At 42.2% G+C, this 23,834-nt stretch overlaps 1 protein-coding gene across 1 annotated transcript; it reads right to left on the bottom strand.

Moving 5' to 3' along the window:
* Positions 1-1,436: 1,436 nt before the first annotated feature.
* On the bottom strand, positions 1,437-18,318 carry LOC142954478 (LHFPL tetraspan subfamily member 4 protein-like). Its single transcript, XM_076095517.1, has 4 exons — positions 17,906-18,318; positions 4,667-4,903; positions 2,614-2,630; positions 1,437-1,490 (listed from the first exon to the last, which is right to left on the bottom strand). The coding sequence occupies exons 1-4, from the start codon at positions 18,312-18,314 to the stop codon at positions 1,437-1,439; spliced, it is 717 nt and encodes a 238-aa protein (XP_075951632.1). The 5' UTR covers positions 18,315-18,318.
* Between the last annotated feature and the right edge of the window lie 5,516 nt (positions 18,319-23,834).

The raw sequence follows: 23,834 nt of genomic DNA, 5'->3' as shown, positions 1-23,834 counted from the left end.
ACGCTCATCCGACATACTGTAACCTCCCAGAGAAAAGGAAAAATTCTGAAATGTTCTTGCATGAGACCCAATAGATTCCAGTTTGGCTACTTTTACGCTACTTTATTAGGGGGAGGATTTCCTGTAGACTCTTGATCTCAGTATTTTTACTATACAAATGTATATTTAACATGGTACGACAGCAAGTCCTTGATACTTGGGGGGTTATTTGCTGTGATTTTTGTCCCGCTGCAGATTCCTGATGACTCGTCGCGTTGCTTATTCAAAGAGGCAAATAAGTGACAACACTTTAAGACAATGCAGCACTTGAGGCTTCCCTCTGAGAGACTCATACAGCCATATTCACCCAGCTTTAAGACATCTGTAGAGTAAACTGATCACTGTATGCTGGAGCCATAAACTGGAGTAAACTGCACACTGGTGAAAGGGGGTCATGGAGGAGTGAACTCGGACGAGAAAAAAACAAAACACAATGTGATTTCTAAGACAATTTAACTTATTTTAGGGTGAAATACTACAATGAGAGGCTTGTTTTGAGGCGGTGGTGATGCAGGGGAAGCAAATTAGTTTTCTCTCTGTCCCAAAAAAATGCAAACACTTTGATTCACAGTCCCCTGCTTCTCTGCAGAACATCCAGCCAAGATATCCGATTCACTCCCCGTTTGTCTAATCCCACCAAATCAGCAGTGAGGAGTCATGGGGACACAATGGGTACTCCTCCGATGCTCTTCTGGCACAGGGAACACTGCAACCAAAGGGTAGAAACACTTGAATGCACTAGAGTGGGATGAGGTTTTGTCGTCGGCTGCGCTTGTCAGCAGTAATGTTATTTACATTGTTAAGTATGTACAGTAGAGAATCTCCCAGAGATGTTAAATATCTGTAAAGCTGCAATAGTATGTAGTAGTATAGTGCTCCTTTGTTTCTAAATTTCCTCACGTCTGAAACTCCTTAGATGAAGAGCCATTCAAGTGTTTCGAATGCTTAATAATGGACCTGCTGCTGTACCACGAGCCTCGACTCTGTCAGTGCCAGTAATCCTCTTTCTTAGAGCCACTAATGTACACAAAGACACAAACTCAAAAGCCGCTAAATAGCAATATTTGAAATAAATAGTGTAAATCATATATGGACATGATGGTTCTTCATCTTAAGGATTGGATTTCTCACACAAATCAAGACTTTAAATACAGGAAATCTTTTCCTTTTTTTTCATCATAAAAGTTTTCGTTGAGAAAGTCGAGTTTTAAATCCACTGTACAACTTATTTTTTGTTGAAAATATAGTTTATCCCACTGTGTTTCAGTTGTTTGTTTGTTCATTTTTTTTTTTTTAAAGAATCCTGTACACTTGGTGTCTGCATTAAGATTGGGTGATATCCTGATCATTGGAGAGAAGAGAAGAAGAGAGGAGTTGTGTCCAGTGCATTGTTGCCCTCAGTGAAGACGCTGCACTCCGTACCTCGGCTCTCTTCTGTCCCGCACCTCGATCTGGAGAGGAGAACACAGAGGATCCTCATTGTACCGATTTACAGAGAGAGAAACATCAAGAATAAACGTTTCAAAGGTAGGTGGTGGTGTCGGAATAATTGAAAAAATGACGTGATCGCCCCCCTCAGGTCTGAACAACAACTCAAAACGTGTTAGCATGTTTAAGCAATTAAATACAAGACATCTCCTTTTAGAGTCCGTGTTGTTTTCCCATTACAAGTTAAAGCTCATCAACACAACAAAGTCGTGCCGTATAAATATCTCACGGGAAAAACTAATTCCTAACTCGGTAAATTGAACCAACGAGAGGAGCAGGTGGATGCAGCGTTTTCTGCACTCGTTCAGTGTCATTCTACTTTCCCATAATAGTCGGTCTACTGCTGGTAACGTCGACTTCTGCTGCAGCTGGCAGCTGATGTTGAGTGCTGTGGGTTTTTTTGGCACGTCTTGGAAAACATTTTGCACTCGTGTCATTTAATGGGCCATTAACACCGAGCGACTGCGCGCCGATCTCCCCTCATGGCTGGGTTGTACAGCTCTTATGTGATTGGCAGCCGCAGCGTGACGTTGGGTTGCGTTACTCCAAAAGTGAATCTCTGTAAACACGTTCTGCCTTTCTATGGAACAGGACAATACATTTGGTATTGCAAGTGTTCTGGTTTTCCGTTTGTAGTCCGAGTAGTGTTGACCAATCACGTCAGAGTAGGCTTTGGCTGAATGCAGGTAAACACACAATTTAGATTTTCATTGGTTTGGAATTAGCTTGTAAGCTGGCTACGTCTCTCAACTCCAACATATTTAACTCTGTTTGGGTAGGCTTTTTTTATTTGAAATAATACTGATAATAGTTCATACATGGTAGTCATATGAGACATATGGGCGGTGGGTGTGTCTATGGGGGCAGCATACGGAGCGATGGCATTAAACAATACATCACTGGTATTACTGTCTCTCAGCAATAAATGATCAAAAAATCTGCTCGGGTTTGCAATCTGTGGGATGATTTATGAGCAGGACGAAGGACCCCTCCACCACCTCTGTCAGCCACATAACGCGGCGGAGCACTGTACTGTGCTCAGAGGCTAATGTAGAATGAAAATGTAGAAGGCAAAAGTCAACTTACCCTCGACACAGCAAAATCTGCAAGGACAAAAAAAAGAACAAAAGTGTTGGCACAGACATGGTGAGGCAAGAGCAGAAGAAGTGCATGCCTGTGTAAAAACATGAATCTGCTTATGTAGGTAGGAGTTAGGCATTTAGGTCATCACTTAATGATGAACTAAATCAATAAAATGACCCTATGTGCTGCCACAGTTTTCATTCATTTAATTTTCTTCTCATTATTGACCTTTGCTTTTTCAACTTTTGTCCGTCACACGACAATACAAATGCTTTCATGGATCGTCCAGAGGTTGTCAGGCAGTTTTGTTTTAGAATTTGATAAAAAGAAGCAAAAGGAAACATTTATTTCTGTGAAAGAAATGCGAGCGAAGCACTAGATGCTTCGAATATGTAAAAAAAAAAGAATCAGTGACACTGTCAATGAGGTTAATCAGATAAAGACAGAAAGACACGCCCACGCTCTGGAACATCTCCAGTTACCATGGAAACCATCGCGGAGAGAACCGAGACGTCTTATGTCACTTTTCCCTCTCGGCCTCTTTACTCCTCTCTTCTGAATATCCCTCAGTCTTCTCTGTCTCATGTCACGGATCCATCTTCAAGTCTTTCACCCTCGCTCTGGTTCTGTTTGTGTTGTTGCACGTTGTGTCAAATCTAACGCACGATCCTCATGTAAGGAGACTTTTTATTGTTTGGCATTGTATCTTTTATTCTTGCCCCTCCAATGCCTTCTTCTGCCGTTCCTTTCCTCCTCTTCCTCTTTCCCTTTTCACATTGCTGAAACAAAGCAATTCAAATGTCCTGACGCAACATCGTGCAAACTGTCAGAAGCCCTCCTGGAGAAACTATTGAACACAACACTGAGAGCAATGTGGCTGAAGTTGCTGAGGTGAGGTTGGTGTGTAGTCTTGTTTTCGACCGGGGCAAATCTTGTTCACGTTAATTGCCTTACAGTTAAAAGAGCCAATGTGTGGCATTAAGGGGATCTATCAACAGAAGTGGAATATAATATTCACAAGTCTTTTTTGTTTGTTTTTTATCAGTGCAATTGTGTTGTTGCATAGAATGAGCCGTTTATATCTACATAGGGAGCTGGCCCTCTTCAAGCAGTATGCCATGTTGCCCCGCCATGTGTCTACGGTAGCCCAGAATGGACAAACCGAACAAACAAACCTGAAGGCCGCCGTAGTTCTCTGACACAATTGTGAAACTGAGGTAACGTGAGCCGCAGAGGGGAAAAACCATCCGCCGTCCGACTTAGGTTGCTCCTAAGTTAGTGTTATTATGGTGTGGATGCAGCGGCTCATGTTATCGCAGTCTTGGAAAGTGAGAGAGCAGGTTCAGTTAATTGCAATCTGCAACCACACTGTTAGATGCCACCAAATCCTACACACTGTCCCTTTAAAGGCCTAAAAATAAAAAAAATTGGTTGGCCAACTGGGCACCTATAGCGCTCTCCTGTGTCACTTTTTAACATGTTCATTTTAAGTGGGAAAAAAGCAGCCAATAGTTATATAATATTGCATAATAAGTCCTTTGATCGATGTGTACTATTCTTTCAATTTCATCAAATAGCCATACTATTTTTTAAATGTCTAAAAAAAGCTGAATCCAGGCTGATTAGACAATTAAACAGCGCTTGTCTGGAGGACCAAGAAGAGGACAGCCCAACAAAAGAAGAGCATTTAGGACTTGCACATCCAATGTGCGGGAGATCATTTTCTACCAGCGTTATATCAGAGTTAGGGTAGCGGCTCTCCAACAACCCCAGGCAGCCAAAGTCTTCCCACACACATCCCAACCTCATCATTAGTCCTCATCCTCAAAGTCTGTTCTCCTGTATATGAGTAACGCCTGCTGGTTGAAAATACTGACAATAAAGCATAAATCCAATCTCCGAGTTGTTTATAATATGTTTTTCTATCCATACAGAGTTATGTTAGAATAAAATGATTATTCTACCCTGCCATGCAAAACCAATGCCACTCCTTATTTCCATGTCTCCTACATGGATCATAGATTGGTGGAGAATACTGGAGAATGCCTTCACTGACCTTTGTTGTCCATCTGCAAATCTTCAAGATAGAAGTCTGTCTGCCGGTTGCCCAGGACGAAGGCCAGGAAGGAGAGGATGAGGGCGTCCAGGATGCCCATGATGGCCAGCATATAGGCCCAGCGTACAGAGCAGTCGCCCAGGGAGTACTTCCCCGTCCGCTCCCCGCACATGTCCCGGATCACCTCGGCGTCCCATCCGTTGGGGAAGATCATGCAACCCAGCACCAGGCACACTCCTGCAGCAGGACACAGAGGAGGAGAGAAGCAGGGTTAGAGTGTGGAGATTACAGGAGCAAGATAAAGAGAGTGTCATGGTGGTGTTAGGAGTAAGGTTGGAGACAAAGAAAGAGAGATTCTAAACAACAGAAGGGGAAGAATAGAAGTTGAGGGAGAAAAATGTGCTCGACAAATTCAGCATATCTTGAAAAATATGACTAGCTGATAATGAAGCTAGTTTAACACATTTAGATCAGTAAATTAGATAATTAACACATCTTTGATATGCAGAGCAGCATGTGACGCAGGCAGCAACCTCCACGTTGGAAAGTGAAGCCAACGTAGAAGTGCCTTAAACCTGCATTCTTTCTAATGGCTAATGGCAACTCCTCTGGTTGCAAAACTACAAACTTTAGGCTTCAAAATGGTGGTCCACAAACCAATGGACACAATGACTACTTCCACTTCTTATATACAGTCTGTGATTGTACACAGTACAGCACTTAATCTGCATTTAACCCATCCTCGTATAAGGAGCATTGCACAGCTACTAAACAGTGCCCGAGCAGTTTGGGGGTCCGATGTCTTGCTCAAGGGCATTAAGTGCATTGTACAGATTTAAAACCTACAGATCACAAATGAACCTGCATGCACTCACACCCACAAACAACCGGGAGCGCACACAGTACAAAGCCCTCTAGGGAAGATTCATGCATGCGATTTCGACACTACAACAAAAATGGTAATCTATACTTTACACCTCTGCTCATTCATCAAAGTGAGCATCACCGGGGGAGCTGATTGTGCCATACTCCCTGCACACCAGCACTGTTTAAATAGCAGTCAGCCAGTGCCTGAGGGGCTGTAAGTAATCTCCGCCGGGAGATGGGAAACATACATGGCAGACGTCACGCTGCATCTTCATTCCAGACCACACATGTCTTTTCTGCGGGAAACATCACTTGAAAGTAAAACAGATTTGGCGTTGAGTTGAAGATTATTACGCTTCCGTCCAAAGAAATGTTCAGAAGATTCAACGTCCGCAACTTAATTGGTGTGCAACTGTGAATATTTTGAATGCCATGTGTGCCTGTTGAAGGATGTTGGGCTGCGTTCAAACACTGTAGCTGCTGCGTGGAATGAGGCGTATAGTAATCGAGAGATCACGGGCCGAAATGTAGAACGGAGGAGTAAACAAGGAGTTCAGACACACTACTGATCTCTCTCTTGCTGTCGATACAGAGATGTAAGAAAACAAAAAGATTTCCATTAGCTGATGCATGCACTTCCAACTGAAATGATACATAACAATTGTTCTTTTTATGGGCGGGCCTGTGTTTGTGTTTGACACACAACATAAACCAACTCATGCAGGTAACCGGAGCTTACGAGCTAAGGACAAACAGCAAGTGGTTTATTTAACCAAATAGCCATCAAGTCTGCAAACTGATGTTAGCTTCAAGCTTTTTTGACTGTTGATGTTTGTCTGGTAGCTTGTTCAGCAAGTCAGGGTCTGGACCTCTTAATACATTTTAAAGTAGAGATGCATTGATCGATCGGCTACTGGTCAAAACCGCAGGGTTGTCAGAGATCGGTCCCGAGACCGAGACTGATCTCTACTACAACACTGGAGGCTCAACATGCACTCATTAAAGTAATCTAAAGATAGGCTCAGTAAGCTACACCGTTTAAGGTTGCAGTGCTTCAATTTCGACTGCTGCTGGTTAGTTTGGTGACATATAATAACCGAGTAGGTGGGAGGAAGTGAGAGCTTCTGTGTTGGAGTTCAAGGCTGCGCAGCAACATAACTTCTCTGGCAGGCTTTAACTACTTTCCTTTGAAATCATTGGCAACACTGGCAACCTAGCTACATTAATGACAAACTGGCGGCAGAAATGACAACTCTTAAATCGACATGTTTCTTTATTATTTTATTTCCTGGAAGTAGCAAAAGACCCGCAGATCTTTGTTTTTGTTTTGTTCTTTGAGTCACCACTATCTGTTTGTACACGAGGCGACATTAGCCAGAGAGTTGATGTGACTCTCTTTGTGTTGTGTAGCTAAAAGTGTTTGTTTCGCTATCAACTAAAGCTAAAACTGTGACTATTTAAAAATTCAAGGGATTTGATTGGCTGTGTGCAAAATAATTCTCTGGAGAAAATAAACAGCAGCATTCCAAGCTCTTTCATGTTATTGCTACTGAGGTTTTGTGCCTTCATCGGACAGCTTACGATATAAAAATGGCAGGAAATACAGGGAGACAAAGGTCCCGGGTAAGAATTGAACAAGGGCAGGAACACGTTATGCTCGTAGGGTCTGAAGCTGATGGATCTGAGTGTATTACCCTGGCACATTAGTGATTCCCTCTGAAGACCCTGTGTTTCTCCCACCACCCATCCATCATGAGCGAATGGTGGGTGGTGAACTAGTGGCAACATGATGAGGGCGGATATTAGATTAGTCACCACCTCTCTGTGCACAGGAGAGCACCACGCAAACACGAGGAGTCGTATCTCAGGCCGAGACACACGCAGCTTGGAAAATGCGACCGCTCCTCCGACCGACTGATTGCAGGCATAATGAGAGAATGTAATGGAAGAGAGCATAATGACGATAACACGGTAAGTAATGAGAGAATAGAAGAGCGATGGAAGTAATCATCGGGGGAAATCATCATGGTATTAGCTTCTTTTATGACCTTTACGCGAGATATTAGCATAGATGAGAGCTGATAGAAATCATTAACTGAGTAATGAGCGTCGGGTTACATGTTTTATGGCTTTTTGATGAATGTTTCCTCATCTGGCATGAAACTTGTCCGACGTGGGCTTTCTGAAAATGTGGATGCAGAGCCGTGTCCTGACACTTCATTCTCCTTAACCAATCATTTCCCTTTGTGCTAAATATTAAATCTTGCTTTGGTGGAACAAACACCAATTTTGTTCACCAGCCGAAAAGGCACAAGGATTTATGTATTTGTGCTGTGAAGCAATTCAAATCCCATTTTCTGAATTTAAATCTGAAACATTTCCAAAGTGAAGGTGTGCAGTGGTGCTTAGGAGTCCAAGTCGACCACTCCAAATGCACTCACGCTGGTAATTAAATGTATCAACATTCAATACGCTGTGGCGTTATTAATCAATTCAGACTATGTTACGTTCGCACTGTATCAGCATCGCCTATAAGTCACCAGTGAAACAAACGCCACTGCTGAAAGCTACTGATTCAGTAGAGTTGGATCAGATGTAGAGAAGTCCTTTCTTTGTGTACTGCAGGGCAGTGTGACAGTAATGACCGCCGTGACGTACTCTGTGCCCAACTCCTCCATCTGCCCGTCCCCTCCATCTTCAACTCAAATGTTAAAGTGGGCACCAGCGGGCTAAAAATAACCTCCCACCTTCCAACAGCCCTTTGAAGTCGTTGGGGGGGATTTCCCCCCGTCTTCCTCCCTCCCCTCTACTCTCTCAAGACACTGCATGCTGAACTTGGAAGGGAATAACTTCAAAGGCAGCAAGAGGAGGGATCGAACAGGGGAGAGGGGAGGATGGGAGGATGGGAGGGAGCGGAGGGACACGGAGAGAGAGAGCTGAAGAATGAAAGGGAAAAACGAGTCCTGTGAAGAAGGGGAGAGAGAGAGAGAGAACAAGATGGCTAACTGCTGCTCCGCTCCATTATGCCATTTTTTTCCTCTCAGTTCTTCACTTCTTGTCATCTCTTGTCATCACAAGCATTCGCGACCCGTCAGCTGTTAGAAACAAGGCTTCAAAGCAGATCGCACTGATGAAAACATTCTGAAATGCGTTGCCTGGACACGTTTGTGATCCAACTAGGTAAAATGACTGCGAACCAATTTATTTATAACGCCCTGAAGTTATTTATGGACTTATTACATCACCAGTTTGTCAAGACTTTCTTATCTACATGTCCACACAAATCTATTTCTTCTAGACGAACAGACAAAAAATTATTACAAAAGAGGTCCTAAAATACTATCAGTGTGCTATATATATATATTTATGTAGTACACTGATGGTATTCTAAGATTCAGTGTGAAGTATTTTTGATGGGAGCAGATCCAGGCTCCATAGTATTCCAGAGCAGCTTGACTCTGTGTATACAGCCGGTGTCATGTGCCCTGACTGAGTTGCTTAATTATGCTAGTATAATGCAACGTAGTGCACATACAAAGTAATATATCTACAAATGCGGATTTGAATGACCGTGGATCTCCAATCAAGACAAACAAGCATCCATATTGTCATCGCAATGCGGCTGTTGTTCATGCCAGTGTGAAAAACTAGTGTCAAGGCTAGAATAAAGTGGTGACACCATCATATTTGCTACCAAATGGACTGTACTTCCTACCATGCTTCATTGAATTTAAATACATTTAAATTAAATTAAATTCCATGTTATGGGCACAGCTTTTGACCAAAATCTGAATTCATATATTTTGAATAGACCTACACCTCTCACTGCTCTGCTCACTATAAATAAAACTGATATTTAACTGTTTATCATTTGTGTTGGGAGTATTAATTAAGTGGATGAGTGACTGATTTTGGATACAGCCATATTATGTTGGACTTTGAGAAGAGTCAGCTAACACAGGAGGCCTAGCGGAACACGTCAGTTGCCTGTGTAGACGGATGGGTTGAACAAAATGGGGGCGTATCTGTTCTGTGGCACTCCTGCAAATGCCCCAACAGAGTACATTTCTACATTCAGACGACAAACCCTCCATAGTTATTATAACTCTTGGTCATTGGGAGCAAAACAGTAATCAGATATTGTTATTATAGAGCGACAAAGTTCGTATTGGGTGAGGGTCCTGGTACGGAAATATGGATTAACAAAATGGCAAACTTTGCCACACAAGACTGCTATCCGTTTCCTGTTTCCTACCGGCAGTCGCAAGAGATTATGTTGTACGTGTCTGCAAACCAAGGGATACGTCGAATGTCGATGTTTTTGACGCAAACATGTTTTATATCGGCCTCATATCACGCTTTGCAGAAATGCACAATCCCATGTGGTTAACTTTGTGAAATGATTGGTTAGGATTAGGCATCAAAACTACTTGGTCAAGGTTAGAAAAAAAAATCATCATGTGTGTTCAAATGTTAACATACCAACTATAACAATGTAACTAGCGTAATTCAATAACAACCTCCCTTCGCAGACTTTCGTACGCTAAGTTACGAAACAAGCCTGACAACATCCGGTAACAATGTAACTAACGTAAATAATTTACAACAGCCTTGAGTGGACTTTCTTATGTTAGGTTATGTAACAAGCATAATAACATCCCTTAACAATGTAACTCGCTTAAATAAATTACAACTGCCTTTTGTTGACTACGTAACAAGCGTGACAACATCACGCACCAATGGAACTAGCGTGAATGAATTACAACCACACTAAGTGGACTTTCTTATGCAAAGTTACATAACAAACATAACAATGTCACGTAACAAGTTTAAAGGTTAACTTTTACTTTTGGTTTCACGTGGGACATGACCAGCAGACTCCGTGTTGAAGGTGATGTGTTTGTTTGACCCATCCACCACCCCGGCCACCTTCCTTTAGCAGATGCTTTCTACACTCGTTATTATACTACGTAATTTATCAATAAGTAGAATATTGCTTGATATATTACATTACATGTTTGGACAGACTGTAAAATGTTGACATTTAATGTATCGTAGTGGTTTGCAGAAACATACAAAGCCAACATTTTTTCCTGGCGACTGGGCTGGACAGTCAAAGTTGTTTTCTTTTAACCGCGACACGACAGCAATCATTCCCCTCACCTTAACCATGAGGGTGAAGGTCTCCTAACCATGACACAGTAGTCATTTTGAATCAAACCAGGAGGTTTTTCTTACCCAGACCATGACCTTTCCTTAAACCTAACCGAGTCATGCCGCCAGATCAGAGAATCGTTGTATGTGTCGCTCTTGAGGTCAATTAGAAACAACGTGTTTCGCCTTTCAATTTGGAGGACTTGCTAATATTAGCAACCGCAAGCTATTGGTCATCCTAGTGAGTGTATTGAACTCAATACATATGCATATACATTCAACTTTTAATTTGTAAGAGTACGATTTTTTTATCTGTTAGTTCACAAGTTACATAGTGACGCTTTAAACCTTATTCAGATTAGCGTCCCCAGTTGAGGCGATGATTAAGACGAAGTGTTGTTGCGTGCGGTTTTCACACATCTTATCCAGTAATTTAGAACATTGGTTAAATTGTTCTATATTTTTGCTGAGGCTGTGGTGCAACTTCTAATGGAACTTCCAATTTTGCATGGCCTTCTATAGTTTTAGAAAACCCCCTAACCCATTTGAAAAGCCGTTTCAAAGTGATCAAAGTCATCGTGAAAGTCTGAAAGTCCGAAGTCCAATGGTTCACACCATTGGCCTCTTCGTGGAATCAGTTTTGAAGTCCACCACAGAGCAGCAGAGTGGAAAGGTGTGAGCAAGACTCTACTTCTCACTTGATTTATTACCTCAGTAAACATTGTAAACATGAGTTTATGGTCTCAATAACTAGTTTCAACTCTTCTTCAATACAGCACGATGTTCATTTAGTAAATTATGATCCATTTAGAGTCAAATAGACCATAAAGCAGAGTATGCTTTAGGGCGGGGCTACTGTGATTAACAGGTCGCTGATGCTACCAGAGCCATATACGACGTCTCTACGTCACTTCTCCGCATTCCAAATATGCTAACTTTCGTTCATTGGCTGCAAAAAAGCCAAGATGGCGTCGACAAAATCGTCGAACTCAATTCTTCATAATGGCAGTCCATAAACTAATGGGTGCCGTCGCGATGACTACGTCCACTTTTATATACAGTCTATGACTTAAAGCTACTACGAGGAACTTTCATTTTGTCTTGATTTTGGCGGTTCCCTGTGGACAAAAGCGGTAGCGGTTTCTGAGCACCAGACTTTAGAAAACCTTTTGTTTTACTGGAGCTGGGTCAAACCTGTCCCGCTCAGTCCTGGTTCTGCTTCTCCCGTGCCTCCCCTCCCTGCAGCGGTGCCCAGCAATACGGCCTGGGTCTCCAGCAGCTTGGCATCGGTGTACAGGGTGTAAACACTAATACCACATTTTAAAAATACTCTGCTGCAAGTAAAAGTCCATAAGTTTTAGCATCAAAATATACTAAGTACCAAAAGCAAAAGTAGGCCTCCTCATTCTGCAGAATAGCCCATTTCAGAATACTACATAAAAAGACAACGCATAAGAATTATTGATGCATTTATGTGTTCAATTTCATGTTGCAGTTGATGTAGGATGTAGTTCGTGTGATGGTCAGGGAGATGGATGGGTGTGTTACTTTCATGCAGAACACTGGAATTTGCACCCTGTCACTTACATCAATGTCACACAAATAATAAGTTAATAAGTTGACTGTACGATCTTTCCTTGATCTCAACAAAATGTTTTCGTTGCCGAAACTAAACCATTCATCTGTATCAGATGTGGTAAGAAGTGACTTTTGACAAGAGTCCAGGGTGCAACAAAGTGTCAGAAGATTTAAGCAACTTTTCCGTTCCGCATTTCTTGGAGACGGAGCTGCTCTGGGGGCATCTAGCATCTAGTGTGGAGCTGTTGGCTAATAATGTGACATATGGATATGAATATTAATGTAAATGTGCACTGAATGTGATGAGTGCAGACGAGTGAGTAGGCCACTTGAAAGAATCGAAAAATTGTAACTATATAATACAGACGTACTATAGGGCATTATAATGCATGATTAGTTACATCGACTGTTACTTAGCAGATGATATAGAGTCGATCACAGACATTTAGCTAAGTGTCACGATGCTGATTCGCAGATATGTTGCAACTAACTAACTACAGTCTGTTCTTAAGGAATCTATCATTGTCTGTTCATTAATAAGCTTTTCTTAAGATCACCACGCCCGGCACCGTGTTACTGGCCGTTATTGCTACTTTACCACCGAGGAACAAGCAGTAATGCACGGCAACAATCCTCACGGTAAACAGCATCAGCATCAGCATCACTTCGGCGCCGAGTAGAGCGCACACCACGGTTCAGACTTCATCAATAAACAAGATTTTACTCAGAAAAAACAGCAAAAACACATACCATCCTCACTGTCAACTGTTTGATCACAGTATGGATGAAATCAGCATTATTGCCAGTTTATCCCTCAAGCTAGCATTAGCAGAACAGTCTGTTGCCACAAATCCACCACACTCAACTAGCTGTTCACTGTCACTCTCGCTAACACAGAGAAACACACCAACAAATCATTTAAAACAAGTTGGTGTCCAGTTGTAGATGTTCCATTTCATTCTCACAAACCTACTAATGACTTAATGACAGAAGAACACATTCACAAAAGCGTTTCTGTCTTAGAGAGTCTGTCCACCTGATATTTATTTGCAGTAGTATAGACTTAGACTGTAGCATAGAATCCCTGAACAAATTTAAAAGGGGACACGGATATCTCTCATTTACAGAATGCTGCCACTTGTGACTCAATTTTGTCAAATGAATCAATCTAAACAATAAAAAACGTTGTTTAATATATTTCATGTCACAGTAGTGTGAAACCCAGTGCTGGTCAACGCCCCCACCCTCCCCATTAAACCCACTATTGGTAACAGCTAACCAAAATGCATCACAAGCTCTTAGCCGCAGGTTAATACCTGCCTTAAAGATGCACAAATTACTATTCTTATGAAAAACTATTTATCAAGTTGCCATGTATGATGTGAAAAGTTTTGCCCGTAAGTCAAAATGATCACCCACAGTCCACCTAAGCTCTACAGAGCTTTTGGCTCCTTGTTTTGGTTTTGTGACCGCCCGACTCTGCTCTCATCAACCCCATTTCTGGACGCAGCCGTGCACTACCTGCCCATCACCAAACTAAATCGTTTTTGTTTTGCAACTAGTCAGTGAAGGTAACAGACAGATGCATCCCCTCAGGAGTTGGTGGAGACCAAAAATAGAGCTAAAAGAGAGTGAATAATGCACTTTGTCAGGTGGCCACAAAAATTATAATGTTCTTATTTGTGTGGTGTCTATAGGGGACTGTTTTGTTCATTTCATAAGGTCATGTGTTTTCAGATTGATCCGCTACCCCAAAAAGTGGCCCAAACAATGAATGATTTAATAGCTTTAATAATGTAATGCCAAACATGATGTCCAATCCTTTTAGCTTGGATGGTTTTTCATTCTCGCTCTCTATTCCTCCAAGTTACTATTTCCATGTTTTTTCTCTATTGCTTTCATACACACACACACACACACACATACACACACACACATACACACACACACACACACACACACACACACACATACACTCAAACCGACCATTCTCTGACAGGTCGTTTCTCCCAGGACAGCTCCTCCCCTGAGCCACGGCCCATGTCCTGCTTAGTTCTGTTTAATATTGCAACAGACAGGGAAAGACGTTAAGGAGAGATGGAGGCATGAGCTGATGGCGGATAAAAAGAGAATCATCAAGCTGCAAAGGCTTGTGGCCCACTGAGCTTTCCTGGTACCTCAGTTCTGCTGGAGGGATGGAAGGAAATGATACAAACCGTAAACAGGAGAGGAGACGGGGGAGGAGGTAGAGAAGATTGGCGAAGTGAACAACATATTTCAAGTGCATTGACCTTATGGGCCAACTGAAAATGTTCAGCTCATGGAAGCCAACACCCACTGTGTCACTTTGCTCTGCCAAGAGGTCTGCGCCCCAGTGTTTTGGCCTCGGTTTCAATCTTTCATTTGATTGAACCAATAAGTCCAATTAGTTGACCACGATATAGATTTTTTTGGCGTACTTGTTGCTGAATTTCCCTAATTTGAGAGAACCATTCTCTTAGAATTCTGACATGTAGCTACAGGAGTAAAACCGCTGTCCTATGTGGACGTTAAAACTTTACTGTACTTAAAGCTGACACAAGGGTGAATGGATGAGGACATTTTCATTGGGTGAACATTTTGGTTTCAGCTTCCTGTTGCAGTAGCATGCTAGCAGACCATCGCGATCGGACACCCCAAGGGCTCCCTAATTGACACTCTCAGTCCATTTGGCCTGTATCTCAGCCACCACCGCTCCAAATTGGCCCTCGCTGTATTTGCTGTGGTATACTCTGTCACTGCGCCATGCCAGGAGACCTGCCGCGACGCCCAGCAGGGCAGAGTGGATGATTAAACTATCATCTCCAAGGTAGCGAGCAGCATTAGGCTGTCTGCCAAGCCCATTAGACAATTTACCGCCATCACACTTCGCACGAATCCACTGTAAGGACAGTAGTTAAGTTTCACAAACTCTGACATGTACACCCAGATTAAAGGGAAGGCAAATATCAATTTAGATTTAGAAACAAAGAATGGAGGTATATCAAACAAACACAGGACTTTCACCCAGTAGACAGCTGTTTGTGTCCTGAATGAAACTAAAAAAAACAACTTTGACTTCTTTCAATGTTACATTTAAATGTTACCTACATAACTGAAGTTACATAACAAAACCTACACATTTTTAGCCAAACCATGAGTTTTTACTAAACATGATCAAGTAGTTTTGTTGTGTCTATTCGCATTATTGCCTCAACTTTGTATATAATCGTGCTGCGCAAAAATGTTCGCTTGGCAGGAGTTTTATTTGTAAAGGGGAGATTTTACGCTGCAGCTTTGCTACTTTTACCTCTGTAAAAAGATCCACCGCTGCTTTTCTTTACCCAGTGTCTCACTTGATTAATGGTTTGTGAGACCTGGGTTCAATTCCTGTGAAGTCATGAAGATTTATAGAAAAATAATCTGTACCTCCGCTATTCTGTCTGATTCATGCTGATTGTAGAGCACCAAAACCCTTTCGACACACTCGGCAGAACAGAGGACGGAGTGGGCAGATGAGGATGAGGAGAGGAACAATACAAGAGGAAAGAAAGTGCTGATCTCCCTCTCACTCTCTCTTTCCCTCTCTGTCTCTCCCTTCCTCTCTCCCTCCCTCTCATTTAGTATGCTGACTGTTTCCGTACAGAAAACTGACTCCCACGCTATTCTGCCTGGCCTATTTATCAAATTGATCGGCTTATGAAGGAGTCGGATACACACAGGAGGCTCACTAGAACTGTGCATATGAGAGAGATCGGGGTAGGTGCTGCTCTGGCTGCTCAGAGGTTAAGTCCTGCTGACGTGGTCACTTTACTCTCTCGGCCACGAGACGTTCGATCACCGTGGATTCAATTTATTCCAGCCATTTTTTTTCTGAGACAACAACCGTTGCAAACAAATAACTGGAGATCAGTGTCATTTAAAAAAAGACAGTAGCAATAAATCAGACCAGAATGTTCCTGTGTGGATTATTAGAATAATCAGTCAATATGAGCATCAGAGTCTTTATCCTGAAAGTGGAATAAAACTTTAAAAAGTCATGAAAGAAGAGCTGAAGTAATCACTTTAACAATCAATTAGTAAGTTGATCGTCAATCATCTGCAAGGATTATTTCAAAATTGATTCGTCAAGTCATTTTTCAAGCAAAAATGGCAACAAAACAATAGGATCTGATTCCAAATGTCAATATTTGTTGGTTCTCTGTGAACTGATCATCTTTGAAAACAAGATATTATGTCACCATGGGCTCTGGGTACTTGTGATATATATATTTTCTATTTGCTTGTTGATTTAATTGATTATTTATCGAGTAATCAACTTATTTTTTTATTTATTTTTGAAAATAAGTGTTAGTTTCCCCCATACAGTACACAATAACGTTTGTAGATGGACTATTAGTAATCAAATGAAACCCGAATTTGACACACACAGTATATAATAATTTTGGTTGTTGTTGATAATGTATATTGTTATTATCCTATCTTGTTCAAATACCTTGTCATCAATATTACATAGTCATATCTCATGTATATTAATTTTGTGTTCTCGACAATATTGTGAAATTTTAATATTGTGGAGGCTTCAAGTAAACCCAGTGGGTTTTTCTGTATCTCCCTGCACAGTGATATTATTTTTCTTTGTTATGTTTGTGTATTTTTTTAATTGAATATTACTAAATATTGGTAATATTAGTGACTAACCATTCCCTATAATGTTATCTCATGTTTCTCACACAACGCCACCTCCATCTCATACAGCTCTGGCACCTCCACAAACCTAAACGTGTCAAAGTTACACTTGTCGCCATCGCTAAAGCTGTATTGTCCGTGAAGGTATCACTGCAATCTGCACACGAGAGCAGGAGACAAAAACATCATCGTCCTAAAAAAATAAAGATGTACATGTAATCCAATCGACCTGGATTCACCCCATATCAAATAGCGACGTAAGCCCCAAACGACATCACATAATACCGCGTTGTGCACGGTGAGCTGCGAATGGATGAACGAATGACATTTGCATTCATTAAAAAACATCCTAATTAACCGCAACAGAAAGTGGCCTGCGCCGCTTTCAACCGAAGCGTGTTGGTTTTCACACAAATGGAAAACCTGCCGCACAAACACCTTTTTTAATCTCACGTCCACCCGCGAGAACTCTCACGCGATACGACATTTCTACAGGAGCGCGAGCTGGTGCCACTCCAGTACACTGACCTCAGAAGTCCGTAATGATGTTTTGATGATGTCACACCACTTAGTCTCTCACGCGGGTGGTGTGTGTGTGTATTCTGTGTATAGTCTGGAATAAAAATAATATATGTATTTGACCTACTAGAGACCTACAGATTTTGGTGGATCAGGGACTGAAAAAGGTGTCAATGCAGCAGTGAGCTGTGAGTAAAGTGATTATCTGATCAATCCGGTTTTCGGAAAGTAGAATGCATTCATAAAAAGAAATGCATTCATAAAATATTTCAAATTGTGATATAACACTAACACCACTGGATGCAAGGTGGCGGTTCGTGCAGTTAAAACAGGAGGGTCAATGAGTTTAGGATGGGGTTTACCCCTCATCAAAAGGTATTTTAAATGTAGGCTAAGTGACAAGGTTTGCCCTACCGCACAGCAGCTGCATCCAGGCGCAGGTCTTGTAAACGGTGCAGGTGTTGCAGAAGAAGAAGAGCGCCATACAGGCGATGCAGGCGAGGATCAGCACCATGGAGAGTAGCACGAACACCGCGGCCGCCTTGAAGCCGCCGGACGGGATGGAGGCGAAGTCGGCGAAGCTGCCCGCGCAGGTGAGGTCCCGGCTGGGCGACGGCCCGGGGCCCACGCAGTAGTGGAATAGGCCGAAGTAGCCGGTCTGCGGCGTGCTGACGCTGTCGCCGATCCAGTAGGGCTGGATGAACACCACCACGTTGACGATGGCGAAGCAGATCGTGAAGATGGCCCACAGCACGCCGATGGCGCGGGAGTTGCGCATGTAGTTGTCATGGTAGATCTTGGAGGCTTCTTGGGAAGGCAACATGTTTGGTTGTTTTGTCTTTATTTTCTCTCCTTGTATCTCTCTTTCCACCCCCTGTCCTCCTCCTTTGTTTAGACTCTTACAAGAAAAATCTTTAAATAATGCCCCCTTTCACTAACCCGATTTTTTCCCCCTTCTCCAGTTATCAAAGCGCCCTAAATTCCCCCCCCCCACACACACACTTTGGCTACCTGTTATGTGGCTGTTAAAGGCTTTTGAAACAGGCCTACCACACGGTTAAAACGCAACCTGCAAATATGTAGGTGATATCACGAGGCTAAACATTGTAAAAAAAATAATAAGTGAGCAGAAAATGCTACATTGAAGCAATACAAAACAAAACAAAAAACATAGCCTACCTACACCACTAATGAATAATTGACCGAGACCAGTGATTCAACATTGCCGTCTGAGGCGCGTCTCCTCCTCAATGAATGATTGAGAACAAAAAAATATATTTAAAAAATCCATCCAAACAGGATTTTTCTATTATTTCACAGTGGGCGGGTGGGTTGGTGGGCGAGGGGGGGGTTAAAGATGCGGTCCTTCCTCATCCATCAGTCCAGGTCCGTCTCCAGGTTGTCCTTTTTTATTTACCATTCGTGGGATGAGGACGCGCCAGCCGTGGAGCCCGTTGTTACGGGCATCCGCAGGGGTGCTTCCCCCCTTTTCCCCCCTCTGCTCGCCTTCAGCGTCCGCGCAGCATGTGTGTGTCGGGTGGTGGGGGCGGGGGGTGGTGGGGTACCGAAAGAGGATGGGAGAAGAAAAAAAAAAACAGGTTGTCAACGGGAGCCCTCTGTCAAATGTCAACAGTCCTTTCTCGTAAATCCGACATCCTCCACCGTCTCGACATCATCAGCATGTTTCTTTTTTGTCGTAGCCGTATCCAGTATGTCTCCGCTCTCTCCCTCTCTCCACCTCTCTCTCTTTCTCCGTCCTCCTCCTCCCGTTTCTCTGCGCCCCCCCCCCTCCTCCGGAAGATGCTGATTGTACTGATGACAGCGATGAAGCGCGTTCTCGTACGCGCGGGCACAGCAGTAGCAGTAGTAGAAAACGGGGATCAAAGTGCATCTCCGCCGATGAGACGTTTCGTGACGGACACGCGTGAGATCATATACGTTTTGGCTCGGGGAGCCCCCCAATGTGAGAGGATGCGCGTTCACTGTGCGAGATGGAGCCAATCCTGAAATCTTGAAATCCAAAATACTTCTGGTCCTATTATATTAGCTCCTAATTAGCGAATGCAATGGTGCTAAAAGTGCTGTAATCCTTTCAGTTCAATCTACAAATATGTGAAATGAACAATTAGTGTTCATTATATGTGGAATGTCAAAGGTTTTTATCTTTTATTTGGGTCATTTTATTGCCTTCAATATCTTTTGCAATTAAAAGCAAATACATATTGGCAAAATATAAAGTATCAGAAGTAAATGTACTCAATGTGCAGGTGAATAGCACCTGCCAGTGTCATATTAATAAATTGCATATTTATATTATATTATTGGAGGATTATAACTGATTTTCGCGTTATAGCTGGTGGATATGAAGATACAACTTTATACGGTTGGTAGTTTTATCTATAACAACGTATCATATTTTATAAACTTATTTAATCATTTTGTATGTAAAACCTGAATCTGCAACATAACTACCCATGCCTGTAGTGCAGTAAAAAGAACAATATTGTCTCTGAATGTAGTGAAGAATAAAACTGAAATACTCAAGGAAGGTAAAATTGTACAGTGCTTTATTAAATGCATTGTTTTCATTTAATTCCACCACTGCATTTGTTATGCTGTTACACGTGAGATACTGTGGACCACATCTGCCTATAGTTTATATGAATTCGGTGTTTTACATGTGAAATTGATTTTTATTTTTATATGTGACGTCTTTTTTAAACGTGAAAGATAAATGGCTTTAGCATGGGAAATTATCACACGAATATGTGAATGGTGTGCACATCCAGTTGGGTACAGGTCCTATGAAAATAGGAGTAGAATGGATATTCAAATCAATGTTGCCAGATGGTCAGAGCGGCGGCCATTTTTATGTGTACCATTTTAATGTATAAATTTGTACAATTTAACAACACAATGCTTCACCGACACACTCTTGTCACACCCTGTAACCAGTGTAGCATTAAAGTGTAGAATTAGTAAGCTGGCTAGCCAGGTTGGCTCATCTTCAGTAACCAGTGGTGGAATTCACACTTTAATGCTAACATTTAATGTAGCTGTAATGCTGTAATGTAAGTCTGGCTAAACAAGACTAGAGACATGCTAGCGTCAGCATGCTAACGGGCTTATAATGACAAATGCTAACAAGCTGGTGTTAAGCGGGTATAATGTTTATCATGTTCACCATCTTAAGTGCGTTAGCATGCTAATATTTGTGAATTAGCATTAACACACAAATAACAGGCTGATGGGAATGTCATTAGTTTTGCAGGTATTTGGTCATACACCAAAGTACTGGGCAAATCAAAATCTTTACATGGTGACAATGTTAGACAAAAAAGTTTACCAAAGTTATTAGAATTCATCCTGATACGTAAATGTCTGAGCCAAATCTTGTGGCATTCCATCCAATAGTTGTTGAGACCAGACGGCAACCTTCGTTTCTGCTGATTGAAGCCAATGCAGAAGTGTCTTAAAACATGCATTCTCTCTACTGACCAGCAGGGGGCGACTCCTCCAGTTGCAGAAATTAGTCATATTGTATAGAAGTCTATGAGAAAATGACTCTACTTCTCACTTGCTTTATTACCTCAGTAAACATTGTAAACATGAGTAGAACATTAGTAAATTATGTTCCATTTAGAGTCAAACAGACCATAAATCAGACTATGCTTTAGGGCGGGCTTACTGTGATTGACAGGTCGCTGCAGCTACCAGAGCCGTATACGGAGTGTCTCCATCACTTCTCCGCATTCCAAACATGGTCACTTTCAGTGGCAAAAAACCCAACATGGCGACGGCAGTAATCTAAGATAGCGACGACGAAATCGCTGAACATCGAGGCTTCATAACGTCAGTCCACAAACCAATGAGTGACGTCACGATGACTACGTCCACTTCTTATATACAGTTTATTGAAGGTATACAACATTAGCTGAAACCAGCATTGTGGTCAGTAAGGGCAACGTTTCAGAGAAAATCACAAGGTAGCCCCGCCCTAAAGCATACTCCTGTTCATGGTCTATTTGACTCTAAATGAAGCATCATTCACTAAATGAACATCATGCTGTATTGAAGAAGACTTGAAACTAGAGATTGAGACCATAAACTCATGTTTACAATGTTTACTGAGGGAATAAATCAAGAGAGAAGTAGAGTAATGTTTTCTTTATAAAATCCGACTTCTTTTTGCAAACAGAGGAGTCGCCCCCTGATGGCCATTAGAGAGAATGCAAGTTTAGATGTTGCAATAACTGTTGAAGCCTTCAATTTCTGTCCATTAAAAGCTCTGTTTCTCACTCTGCACCTGAACCTAGCACATTTATGGAAAACTAGGCCAACACAGTTTGCAAGGGAGTGTATGCTTTAGAGGTGGAACATACAGAGACTTTAGTGTTAGATTATCACTATGGAGCCCACATTTGATCCTCAAGCAAGTTGTGTTTGAGTTTGACAAAATAAAACACGTCAGTGGAGATCTCAGAGGACCAAATGCACATTCCCACATGTCTCCACACGCATGCTTGACAATTGACACAGAAACCCGATTAATGATGCACAGGCTCAATTCTTCCTGTTGTACCTTCTGGCTGCGCTGTTCTTGTTCCGAACACACGTAGCACATCTGGATGCTGTCCAAACAAACATGCATTTTTTTGCCGTCTTACTTTCACTGCACTCAGACTATCTTTCTTCAACCTCGGGGGCCTCCTGTCATCTGTTAGCAGCAGCAGCAGCAGCGGGGGAGTTGACAAGCTGCGTTAGTGTGTTTCTGTGTGCCTGTATTTTTCATGTGTGCATGTAGTAGCGCGTGGGGGATTCATGTGTGTGAGCCTGTGTGTGTGTATGTGTGTGTGTGTGGTAGTGTGTGCTACAATTGGCAGAGTGAGGGCAAAAAGGTACAGCATGGCCTGCTGAAGTGAAGACATGTCAGCGGAAGAAAATAGACTTGTACACAGCGAGGGGACGCCTCTCGGGGAATGAGAGGTGTTTTCAGAGAGGAAGAGAGACAAAAAACAAGACTTCTGAATTGTGTGTGTGTGTGTGTGTGTGTGTGTGTGTGTGCGTGTGTGTGAACGTCTGCATGACTGACTGCACTCGTGTGTAAAAATTGTCAAAGGCAGGCCAGTCTTATATTATATCAAACGCTGTATATATTACACATATTTAGACAGTATGCAGTATGTATGTTTCACACAGTATTTCCGAGCATGTTTCCATCTCAGCACACAGTGCTGCGTGGTCGTTCACATGATCTTGTGTTAGGTTGCCACCTGTTGGCATAACAGTGAACTGCCAGTGTGTTATGGGGAAATAACAGTGCACAGTTGCTTCCCAGTAGTGATCCATCTTAAAGCGTCTACAGTGCCGTTAAAACTTCAAGCATCAGCTCATAAGATCCAGAAGATAAGGCTCACGATATCTTGTGCTTCCATAATTGTCAATAATTGGACAATAACAAATATTGTCCAATGAAAACACCTGAATCAACCACCTGAGTCAGTGTGTCTCTCAATACTTGTAAAAGGCCTGAAGTGCTATTAAAATGTCTTCAATTAATCTTTCAAAAGTCTCCAAAAATGCTAAGACGTGTTTTTCTGACAATGCAACATAAAAACTCAAAATAATTGGTGACATCTATTAGATTAATAATTTACCGAATGCCTTTCGCAACAACATGAGCCGATCAGGATAGTGGAAACAACAGCTGGGATGCTCAGAGCAGATACACTGTCTGTCAGCTAGCGACGACATGGGGAAGTGTTTTACGTTACATAAACAACCCGAAGTAACTGATCTCGTTAATTTTTTTCTGCGACTTTGGTTATTGTAAAGTTGGTCTAAAATATCAATGTGAGTACAATTTTAAAAGTCTTAGTTCGTTGTAGTAACTTTTAAGTTAGATTTATCATTTTGTGTTGATTTTGGCACTCCCTATGGACGAAAAGTGGTAGTGTTTCCGAGCACCAGATTCCCATTAGAAAACCTCTCATTTTACTGCAGCGGGTGTTTGACAATCTGCTACGTGCAGTCCTGGTTCTGCTTCTCCCGTGCCTCCCTTTCCTCTAGCGGGCCCAGTAATACCACCTGGTTCTCCAGCAGCGTGGTGTTGGTGTTATCTCCCAGTGGGTAGCTAGTCCAAGCTCTGCTCCTGGCCGGAGGAGTAGTTGTTGGGCATGGAGCTCTCCTCCTCCCGCCAGAGCTTCCGACTGCATGTCGAAGGCGGCAGCGAAGCCCGATCTGGGTCAGTTCCCAGATTCCAATTGTCATCTCAACTCTTTTTTGACAAAACAAAAAACACCTAAAGAATGTAGCAAGTTTGTGCAATTCAGGTTGTTTTATC

The sequence above is a fragment of the Anarhichas minor genome, unplaced genomic scaffold, assembly GCF_050575085.1.
Source record: "Anarhichas minor isolate MPS153535 unplaced genomic scaffold, ASM5057508v1 ptg000020l, whole genome shotgun sequence".
In the NCBI taxonomy this organism is placed as follows: Eukaryota; Metazoa; Chordata; class Actinopteri; order Perciformes; family Anarhichadidae; genus Anarhichas; species Anarhichas minor.
The sequence above is the reverse complement of the archived record's forward strand: the minus strand, read 5'-3'. Positions and strand labels throughout refer to the sequence as shown.

Coding starts and splice junctions, on each gene's coding strand:
- LOC142954478 (XM_076095517.1), bottom strand. CDS start 18,314: ATGTTGCCTTCCCAAGAAGCCTCCAAGATCTACCATGACAACTACATG. Junction 4,904..17,905: donor CTGGATGCAGCTGCTGTGCG/GTAGGGCAAACC, acceptor GTCCTGCTGCAG/GAGTGTGCCTGGTGCTGGGT.